The 11,216-nt window shown below is 39.4% G+C and overlaps 1 protein-coding gene across 2 annotated transcripts; it reads left to right on the forward strand.

Moving 5' to 3' along the window:
- Positions 1–1,104: 1,104 nt before the first annotated feature.
- Positions 1,105–6,044, forward strand: LOC145437784 (uncharacterized). 2 transcript variants are annotated; one of them, XM_080315081.1, is made up of 4 exons: positions 1,105–1,251; positions 3,897–3,933; positions 4,157–4,314; positions 5,801–6,044. In XM_080315081.1, the coding sequence occupies exons 1-4, from the start codon at positions 1,212–1,214 to the stop codon at positions 5,968–5,970; spliced, it is 405 nt and encodes a 134-aa protein (XP_080171207.1). In that variant the 5' UTR covers positions 1,105–1,211; the 3' UTR covers positions 5,971–6,044. The 2 variants fall into 2 exon arrangements, with proteins under 2 accessions (XP_080171207.1, XP_080171208.1); XM_080315082.1 differs by having other exon boundaries at positions 1,106–1,251; positions 3,897–3,934; positions 4,161–4,314.
- The last annotated feature ends 5,172 nt before the right edge of the window (positions 6,045–11,216 follow it).

Genomic DNA, 11,216 nt, shown 5'->3' on the forward strand with positions numbered 1-11,216 from the left:
AGTAGCGCAAGTAGTCCACCTACTTAAATACTTCGAAAAAGTACAAGTATTTCGTTCATGACCGCCTCTGTGTAGGGACAATTCAATCGTCTCAGTACAGCACTTGAAGTATTATTCTGCGAATTGGTGCTTCTTTCGAGCCTTGCCGTTACTAGGTCTGTCGTGATTTTTGTGCATCAGCTGCTTTTTTGCACAATACCTGGTCATTTTGTGATATGATTGTTGATATACAATGTTCTTTCCAATTCTCTTCAAGTTGCTGACGATTACCCCTGACGAGTGTCTGCCGAAAATATTCAGGTTCGTTTCAATGTCAATATACTATTCAATTGTAGGTTGAATTTCTGAAGTAGGCCTACTGATTTTTATGCAATAACTGTTATGTCCGTGGGCCATACTCTGCTAAAAATGGACCGTTCAAAGTGAAACGAGTCCACAATATTACGTATAAGCCGCAACCATGCGATCGAAAATAATTGCGGTTCTGATCAAACTGATGAGTAAGTCTGTTAACAAAATTTTGTCGTTTAAGCACGTCGTTATATGACGAGGAATTATGTCACGCATAATTTGCAGAAAACGCATTCCTCAAATTCCCGGCCACAAGACAACGGTTTCAACTCGAACTTCAACTCACGATTGTGGCATGAAACCGACGACTTATATGCAAATTTATTATATATGCAAATTGAAAACGCGATGTAGTAGTGACGAAGCAGCATCTTGAAAAGGCAATATTGTACCGGATCTAAGATTCGAGTCCAAGTCAAAATTGTGAATTCATATTACATCACGCCCAAATTCAAGTTCGCATTCGGTATTGACAGAAATTTTACGCGAATGACTATGAACATCGGTAATTATTATAAATTTTGTGTCAAGTCCATATTAACATCCGGCTGCAAAAAATCTTTAATCAAAACCCGATATTTTCAAATCCAAATCATCACAGCGTCGAATCAACTCCATCAAATCTATATTCGAAATCGTTACTTAGTAGATACATTTTTTCTCAAGGTGAAATTTTATTCCTTCTACTTCGATGACGCTATCAGTGACTCAAATACTTTCGGCCGCGGCCTGAGCGATAAAACGAAGTCCAATCACGATCTTTGTTTGGTAAGATATAAAAGCGGTCGCTCGCAGAAATCCGTCAAACGTCTACGGATCGGATATTATCCCAGAATTCAAGATATTCGACGCCTGCCAGGATGTACAAAATCAAATGTTTTTTTCTGCTTGGTATCGTAGGTGAGTGATTCGTAACAAGTTGTAATCTCGACCAAGAGGGCAGAAAAACGGGACCCTAGTGTCAGACTTGGACAGCTATAGCTAATTCTAATTGTCTAACTAAAGCAATTATAGCGAAAGGCGGTAATCTAATTATAATCTAATTTATCAAATTTTTATACGCTCTCATTTTAATTCTAATCTAATCTCTGATTTTCTTGACTTTGCTAAATTAGAATTGTATTGTGAACAACGAGCCAAGCTCGGTTTATAGAAATTTGCTATTCTCACGCTGATTTCATATGAGCGGAAATTGATTCAATGTCTGCATTTTCACGAGTTCAGAAATTCTAATTCTGATCTAATTGGAAAAGGCTGAACATTTTCTAGTCGTCCAAATCTGTCTATAGGGCTATATTTCGCCCATATGCGGGATATATGCCTATACTGTAACAACATGTAATAAAACATGTTGTTGAGCCTGCTTTTTGATTTTCCTATACCGTATTCCTTGATAAAACATGTTTATGGCATTTTTTCCACAAGTGGCAATAAAAAAATGTTATTTTAAGCTTTTTAAACTCCCCGCACCACGTTTTTCAAGCTCCTTTGTTGAAGCTCCTATTAACTGTGACGTCACATCGATCCACCGTTCAATTCATAATAGTTGGTTGTTAGTAACAATCATCTTCTTAGTCTCAGTTCTCAAATTCCTTTTCGTTTTGTTCTGGTAATGCACTGATTGTGGATCTAGTGCAGGGGTGGGCGATTATTTTACCCTGCGGGCCAAATGAGAAGTAAAATACGCTGGCGGGCCGAGTGAAATATTTTAGATATATGCTCCAGTGTATTTTAATTTTATTTTTAAATTACATGGTTACCAAATGATGCTCAGTGAATGTGTTGGTGTTAGGTACTGAAAAAGTTACCGTTAATTATCAAATATCTATTTGCCGTCATGATCCGAAACAATTTTAAACGCGATACATTTTAAACTCTCTTTGAAGCCCCATCCACGTAGGCTACTTCTGTTAAGACTCTAAAACAGTGGTTCTCAAACTTTTTTTGGCACGCCTCCCTTTATGATACTGAAAAATCCCGCGCCTCGCTTATCATGATATCACAAAATATTAAAGAGTGCTACCAGAATGCTAGCAATCCCAACGGATAGTTTAATGACAAGTACGATAATGGCTGTTGATCTGAATCATCATAGTTGAAAAAACACCGAGCGATAACTGTAAGCCTAGGATAAATCGCACCGAGCGCAAAATTTGTTTGCTTTAAACTTCGGCATCGAGCCCCCCTTCTGATGCTTTCACGCCCCCGGTTCGAGAACCACTGCAGTGAAATGTATATGCAATAACGCAAAGCTTATTTTCTTGGTATAGCTTGCCTTCTGAGCAGTGTGCAGCTTAAATTGCCTTGGTATTTAGCGAAGCTTGCAGTTTTTCTGAACTTCGCCCTCCCATGACCGAGTTTTGTGCTTAGTTAATCTATATAGACCAGGAAAGGCCAACCTTTTCGGCTAAAGGGGCACATGCAATTGACGAACGAGTGCGCGGTCCACTAGCCGCGCCAAGCGGATAAAATTTACAAAGTTTACAAATAAGCTAGGTCAATAATATTATTACTTAGGCATATTACGGGTCGACTGTATACCGTCCGCTGGGCCAAGTTTGCGAGGACACGACTATTCGGCGTCTGGCCGCGTCGATATCAAAGGTCTCCGATAATATACGACAATCATTTTGTGCCTACTTTTCACCGTCGGCGGTCTTTCTGCGAGCGCAAACACGAAAAGACTTTCTCTCGTAATTGTGAATGCAGTTAGACTTACTCGGGTAAATTAGGCGTTTTTTTCATTTTCAGTAAGGGGTAGGCTACCAAGCAAGAAATCGTGGGACAATTAAACATGCGAAGTGTAAAGAAAAATTTCACTACTATTTTAGTTTATTATGATGTACGACGATTTACTGAAAATGTGACTGGACCCTGGATCTGCCAATGCGTCGGAACTGATATTTTAGTCTTCAACATCCCAAGTGACGCGGCCAGACTTGTAATTTTTGGTTGGCATTGCAAGTTCACAATCTGAGCAATTCATTTTCGATATAGGAAATTACATCGCGGGCCACGCAAACCCCTCTCGCGGGTTGGCCACCCCTGATATAGACAGGCCCATTCGATAATTTTAGAGCCGGGGCCGCAGCTGGAGCCGGAGCAGTGGTAATAATGCGGCTCCGGAGCTGGAGCCGGAGCTAATGTATGATAGAAGAAAGCTCCGGAGCCGGAGCTGGAGCAGTTTAAATTTACGGCTGCTCCAAAGCCCTGCTTCTGACGATTTTTAAAGTGTTTGCATTGTTACTCGATGCATGAATATGAATAAGCTATATTGTCCTTTTCATTAGCGTTTTCTCACGTCCAATAAAGAATGATTGTGATTAATACGGAGCAATTATATGAGTAAAGTCAAAATTTAGAGAAATTGACATTTCTCCAAAATTTGGGACACTTCAGGAAAAATTTTGGTATTTTGGTAATTAGTTTGGAATACTAAAACACAATAGCCTACATAAAAATTTTTAGCCAAGTACAACTTCTGCAAAATTTTGTTAAATGGTGTAATCGACGTAAATTTTAAATCGGATATCAATTCATTGCAGGAATTTTCACACAACAAGACCTGGCGTCTGCTAACGAGGTGAGTACATATTTCTGCTGAACTATTTTACCAAAATTAATAGTAGCAGTTGTTTGATGTGCGTGTCAGACAAATCGACCTCTGTAGTCGTATCGATCATTCCTATCCGATACCGAGTACTTTAATCGCGTTTTTGTATCGTTATCCTGGCTGTTTGTTTGTTTGTATGTAGTTATATGGATGTATATTCATATTGTTACTGTTTAATTGATATCTTCTCTCGCAGATCGACCAAATCTCGGACGCGTTGCTGAGTCAGCAAAGCGAGATCGATTCCGGAGTGGAATTGGGACCGGAGATGCGCCGGGTCCCATCCGGTTGTCATCCGGTTTGTCCGCAGTACAACGGCGGAATGCGCTTCAGCTGTCGTTCGTTTTCGAGTAAGTTTTCGAAGTGTTATAAGCAGAGGTGGTCAAAGCAGTCAAGAAAGCTACTCAAGTAGAAATAGAAGTAGCGACGAAAAAATCTACTCAAGTACGAAGTACTTCTTCCATAAGCAACCTAAAACTACTTGAAGTAGAAGTAGAATTGACTGACTTTAAATCTACTCAAGTAAGTAAGTAGTTGTGAAAATGATCGTTATTCAGTTGAGTTCGGTTTATTAGCAATTTTTATTAGTTCAATACAGCATGGACTGTCAAAAGGTTCAAATTGAGATATATGCGAAAGGTGCAGAGCTTGATTCATATTGATGCATACCAGGAGGTATTCAATTTTCGACAGCATAAGCATTCGTCCTCATCATGGGATGAAAATAATAGTATTGATATGGAAATGCGATACTAATCCTCTGTTTAGTCGAACAGCAAGTTTTAGAAAATATCATGGTATGGCGCACTCCCCCATATTATAAGGCCCATAGCTCATGCGAAGAGCAATACGGAGAAGTTGTACAGGATACGGTGTAAACACTTGCGCGATTAGTAAACGTTAGTAAAAAAATATGGTGGATCGTAGAAATGCCATATTGTGTAGCTTTATTTCCGGAAATTAAATACACTTGCTTTTACTTTAACATGTATGTTATCCAGACAAAAGAATTGATATTAATTAGAACTAAAAGTATATGATACGGGGAATTGAAAGTGAAATATAAATACTACTTCATAAAATGTATTTCATGTCTTCAGTCCAGAAAGTTTCAAAAGTGGTATTCTAAAACAGCTCTTAAACTAAACAAAAAATCAGAGTCCACTTTTTCAGATTAGGACACGCCATGGACTGCTAGATTACGATATGATAAGTAAATGCTAGATTGCGTAACATCGGTTTCAAACGTTATGACGAGCCATATATACTGTGATGAAGTATTTCATATGGGCGAAGGGTGACAATCCGGTGTGAACGGAACCACGTCAACCCGCTACCTAAATTATATTCACCGATACTTTCGTGAAATCATACTGGTCACTCAGTATCCACTGAGCGCGAAACGCGACGAAAATTCTGGGCTTTACTCAACTTTTATTAAAATTAAATATTGATATTCCGTGAGAACAGCCACGAAAATCCTCAGGTTATCTTCCTGATTGGTGGATTAAACTACTTCTACTTGACAAACTGAAAATAGCGAAAAGTAAGTAAGTAGATCGCAAAATATTACGAAGTAGAAGTAGCGAAAATCAGATCTACTTGAGTAAGTACCAGAAGTAGAGGAAAACTACTTGAGTACTTCAAAAAAGTAGAAGTACTTCGTTACTGACCAGTGACCACCTCTGGTTATAAGTAGATTTTGCCTGTTCGCATTACTTCCTCAAGTCGTTTCGACACCTTACCATCTTTGAGCTGTATCGCAATGTTGTAACGTATTGTTTTGATGTAAATTATTGATAATAAACTTAACTGATTCATCCTACTGTTTCTCAGGTGAGGCGGTGGTGAATATCTGCTATCGCTGTCAACACATATGCAAACTGGAGCAAGACAATCCGCTAATGATTCTGCCTAACGGAGGTCAGGAGGGGAAAGACGAGATTGCTTCAGTCTCAATCGACGCACAGCCGTGGACTACAAAGGCAATGTCTCAGTTTTCGTAAAAATACACACGATTTATAACAGAGTTTGAACTAGGCTCCTTTCAATAAACCACTAGATTGTGATACAATGAAAAGATAGGAAGATGTCGTAACAACTTGGAGTAGCCTTCGAAATCAGACACCAACCTACCTAGACGATGTGAAGTAGAGTCACGTACTGCACACTGATTGTGCAGTAAATTAAATAGTTAGCCTATTTGTCCGATTATTCTCACAGATGAGTTGATTTGGAGCATTTTAGATGGGACAAAACTACGTGTTTTAAACAAGTCACATGATTGGCTCATTTCTGATCCATTGTCAAATAGACGAGGCACAGGATATGTCAATTGTCAAACTGACTGTCACACGGCTCTGATCTTGTACGTCACAGTTTCAGCACTTCTTGTCAAGAGGACAGGAAATCACGATAGGCAAGTGAAGTGATGATAAAACGCGCAGTAGTGAGTGAGTCATCTCGATCAAATAGACAGTTAATGAGGTAACATGCCGGTATTGCAGCTCAATCTAACAGCATTTTTAGCAACCGATACTCAACAAAACACGAGTTAAAATAGACCAAACCCGTGTGAAGGAATGATGGTGTCGTGATGCATAAGTGCTTTTCCACCTGCTAAATTTAAAGCGGGATTCGTTTCAATTTCGGTTTCTTATTGTTAATGTAATCCTTTCAAAAAACACCAGAAGATTGTGATATCATGCAAAATAGAAAGGTATCGAAACGACTTCTAGGCTTTGATATCAGATAACAACCAGGGCGGCATTTAACGAGCTGGTGGGGTTGATGACCATGCAGGAATATGGTAGAGCTATGGTTCCTTCGATCATTAGATGAGCAGAGCATCAATCACATCGAATGCCCGACTGCACGTCTTGGCGCCATTATTGAACATATAACTTACGGAGCATAGTGATGTTCACAAATGCGTAATTTCTGCTGTCAGTTACGTCGCACTATTTAAAAATCAAACTTGGGCAACTAGAAAATCTTCAGCTTTTCCAAACTAGATTAGAGTTCGAATTACTGAACAAATCAATGCTGAATTCACAAAAACTTGGCAATTGAGTCAAATTCCTGACTTGGACCATCTCTAATGTGAGCTCTGGTGATCGCTGTATTGTTTTCTCATTTGATCGTTTGGTGATTGGTAGGGTCTGCAACAGATTTCTTCGCGGCGATTCTTCGTATCCCACCCGCCGGTCGTGTGTTTGACAGCTATACTGGTGGGTCGATGCGGTTATCTCATTGTGTGTTGTAACCAGGTCCGAAACAACATTTTTCAGCCCCGTCCCGCCTGAAAAAAACACTGATCGTGGGCCCACCATAGGGTAACCGATGCAAATTCTTGGGGATTAGTATAGATTGCATCTGGTTGTTACATTTTGGGATTGAATTCTGTCAATAATATTGGTTCTTCCACATATTACTATAAAATGCGCTGCAGGTTGCACATCCGGTGGTTTCCAATTTTAATGGTCGTGACCTCATTTCGAATTTGACAATGTTCCGTGGCACAGCTCACAAAATGATATGTTGATTACTAAAAGAATTCAAGTTGCCCAGATTTACTCACGGCCTATTTTGGAAGCTGATTACGTTGAACATCTTAGCGATCCCAAAATAAAGGAAAATGAACCCCAGGTTTAGAATCACTGTTTTTGACTGAAGCATTCAAACGGCCTTATTCAACTCGAATAGGAACATACCGCTATTTTATAATTGCAATTACAATTAGACTTATGTCAGTGAATGATGGTTATTTTATATTCATTTTTGATTGCATTTTTTGCGAGGGCAGTGGTCCCCATGTTAAAACCAACTAACGTTACACCAAATTGCGCGCAGCACGAAGAAAAAACTCAAGTAGCATATACCTGCTTAAAAATAATATTGTTGATGTTGATTTTTGAAAAAAATTTGAGCCTACTTCAAGTCATCAAAATTGCGGACATTTAGGCATATTTTAGAATTTTTACAGTGAAATTCCGGAGATTTGTACGGGAAATTCCGGACGTATGGCAACCCTAGCCTACACAAAATAGTTGGGCTCGTTTATCCGCATTATAAAGTTATAAAGTTCTCCGGCATTGCTGACAACTCTTCCCGATGGAGCTGATGTTGGAGTCATGCCTAGAAGCTGGGCCGTAACAGCACTTTGTCAATGACGCGAGCTCTAAGGGGACTCAAAAGTATTTCGTAAATCAACATAAATTGTTATAGAGTATTTTCAAGAGCGTTTTTTGAACTTGAAAATTTTCTTCGAGCTTCGGGATTTAATGTCTCGAAATGGCTTGATTTTGAAATGCATACCTCTCCCCCTCAAGAAAAAAAGCATGTTTAATTTATAGGAATAGGCATTTCGGTGGCAGTAACCGCGCTCTGTGGGCGTGACGAATAGTCCGGTCCTTCCAATCTGAGCCCCAACAATGCAAATGCCACCCACAGAGGAGTGAATACATATAAGAATTTGTGTGTGCGTCTCACGAAAGTTTTTTTTTAACTGCTACGTTTGGGCGACTACAGTATCTTTTGATTATATAAAAGACGGGAAGTCACGAATTAACAACATACAATAAAGTAATTATAACAACATACTAGATGCTATAGTTATGAATTAGGTGCCCCAACTCTACGGGTAAATCTGAATGAATAGCAATATAATGCAATTACCAATATTATTGACGAAAGTAAGTCATCAACTTGAAAACTGACACCCTATGAGGCCCCAATACCCAGGGTTGTAATGACTCGAGTCATGACTCAACTCGAGTACGACTCGAGTCGCGATTTTTCGGTGACTAGACTTGACTCAAGTCATATTTTTGAATGCGTAAATTGACTCGTTTCAAGTCAATTTTTTATTGACTCGACATATACTCTATTCATTTTGCATGACTCGAACCAAGTCATATGACTCGAGACTAGAACGGCCAAGACAGACATTCCATGTAACTTCGAAGAAGAATAAAGTTACCACATTATTTGTATTTCGTCTATCAGTTCTGATACTTGAAAATAGGGCCGTAAACTGTTAAAACTGATACAGATTACTATGTTGTGAATACGAGCCATTCTTTATCCCTCGAGCAGAGTTGGAAAAAGTGGGTTAAATCGGATTGACCTGAAAACTGATCTGTGAACATAACGACTTGGACTCGTACTCGAGTCAAACACTATGACTCGGACTCGACCCTATGCTAGCTGACTTGGACTCGGACTTGACTCGGGTATGAATTGAAAATGATTTGACTTGACTCGAGTCAAAACTATAAAAGTGAGATTGACATTGTGACTTGGTTACAGCCCTACCAATACCAACGTTTGGAGTGGAGGACGAATTGCTGTGTTGGTCCTGATTGTACCTACAACCCACGCTAACATGGTGTATAACTGGATGGGTATGGCGACAGGTATAAATGTCGAGTGAAGAATTGTGAAATAACGATTGGCGCCCGTTTCAAGCAGAGTCATATGAGAATAAAATAAAGTGAACTTAAAATTCTACCTTCCACTTATACAGATACTGCAAGCTGCCGCTACGAGAAACGGCAAACAACGTCTCGGTTATGATATATATCAGCAGCTGTTGATTTTAACCATCGTAATGTTTTATTTGACGAGTACAAAATTTCAAATCTTTGTCCGGTATGCGTACAATACATACGTATACTACATAGATAGGCCTACTGCTCGCCAAGCAGCAACGGTCAAACTGCGTTTAACTAAGCATAACCAAACAGCAATACATAAGTTACTATTTGAAACTAGGCAGAGTGGTGATTAGATTATTATCTTGCGGCGAGGTAGTGGCGTCTGGTGTGTATTGATAACCTGATATACAGCGTGGCTTACACTGTTCTAACAATCACAAAACATTCTACATCGAATATATATTTACTACGTGTGGATACTTCTTACGCAAGGACGAGCAAAGCTAATACTTCTGACGTAATAATGAGCAGTGGCGTTTGAAAATCAACCGTTTGCGCTATCAACAACCTGGTATAATATCTCTTCCTTGTTCACGAATGTTCGGTTATGTCATTTTTATTGTACAAATAAAAAGTAATCGTTCTCTCACAAAGAAATCGACTAGATATGTGAAGTAGTCGATTACGATTACTTTGGATTTTTTTCGAATGTAATCGATTGCGATTACGATTACTTGATTATGCTGTAATCGCCGTAATCGATTACGATTACTAATCGCGATTACCCCATGTCTGCTCTGGACATGACATGAATTTACGATGTATAATTCCGTTCCCTGCATTTTCGAAGTCATCGCGTCCTCCACCAGCTCCACCGATAACTATTATCTTGTGGGCGGAGAAAGGATCAAGATTTTATAGTAGGCCTAAACTGCAGTGCAGACTATAGGTGACCTTACGATAGGGTTACCATACGTCCTCTTTTAAGAGGATTTGTCCTCTTTTTTGAAAGTGTCCTCGGAGGACGCCCTTTTGTCCTCTTTTTTGAGATTTTGTCCTCTTTTTTGAAAATTTAGGTCGCATTTAGAGCAAAATGCGAGTGATATGCCGTAAATTAGCACATAAGTGACGCTCCGGCGGGTATTTCGGAGTGAAAAACGGTGATTTGAGCTCTGAGCGAAAAGGTGACCTTTTTTTTAGTCAACCGAACACTAAGTGGGAAAAATTCACCGATTTTTGAGAATTCTTCTCCGGTTTTGCAAGTCTCAAATTTCTGAAAAAGTGTCCTCTTTTTAGATTTCCAAAATACGGTAAGCCTATACCTTACGATCATATCGCATCTCCGAATCTCAGTAGTCAAAGAATCTCGGTACAGGCGAAAAAGAATATCATATCTCTCTCTCTCTCATCTCCCTCGGCACATCATCATTGGTTTATTAGCAATATCAGTTCAATACACCACAAAAAATGCGATACAATGAAAAGAAAGGAAGATGTCGAAGCTACTAGGTTGTCTATGGAATCAGACACCCACCTTGGCCTAGGTTATATAAAGAGGAGGCATGCACACAAAATCGGTTACGGATAGGCTATAGTATACTTGGTAATTATTTCCCAAATGTAGGTGATTACCATTACCAAATTGCGACCAAAGCATGTCTGTATTCTACTGAGATGTCGCATTGCGCATACCGTGGCACGAGCAGCAGGGCATTTAGCCACCTCGACGTTCAAATTCCATGCGCATTGCCCAGCCTTGCATTTATGTCACATTACCTGTTTTCCGGTCGTAAAATGTGATGTAAAACCATAGA

This window comes from Botryllus schlosseri, chromosome 4, assembly GCF_051294905.1.
Source record: "Botryllus schlosseri isolate E-star chromosome 4, Bs_hap1, whole genome shotgun sequence".
Taxonomy (NCBI): domain Eukaryota; kingdom Metazoa; phylum Chordata; class Ascidiacea; order Stolidobranchia; family Styelidae; genus Botryllus; species Botryllus schlosseri.

Bases quoted from the DNA above. Each gene is read 5' to 3' on its own strand.
- LOC145437784 (XM_080315081.1), top strand. From the start codon at position 1,212: ATGTACAAAATCAAATGTTTTTTTCTGCTTGGTATCGTAG. The intron at 3,934-4,156 runs GGTGAGTACATA...ATATCTTCTCTC, and splicing joins GACCTGGCGTCTGCTAACGA to GCAGATCGACCAAATCTCGG. The intron at 4,315-5,800 runs GTAAGTTTTCGA...ACTGTTTCTCAG, and splicing joins CAGCTGTCGTTCGTTTTCGA to GTGAGGCGGTGGTGAATATC.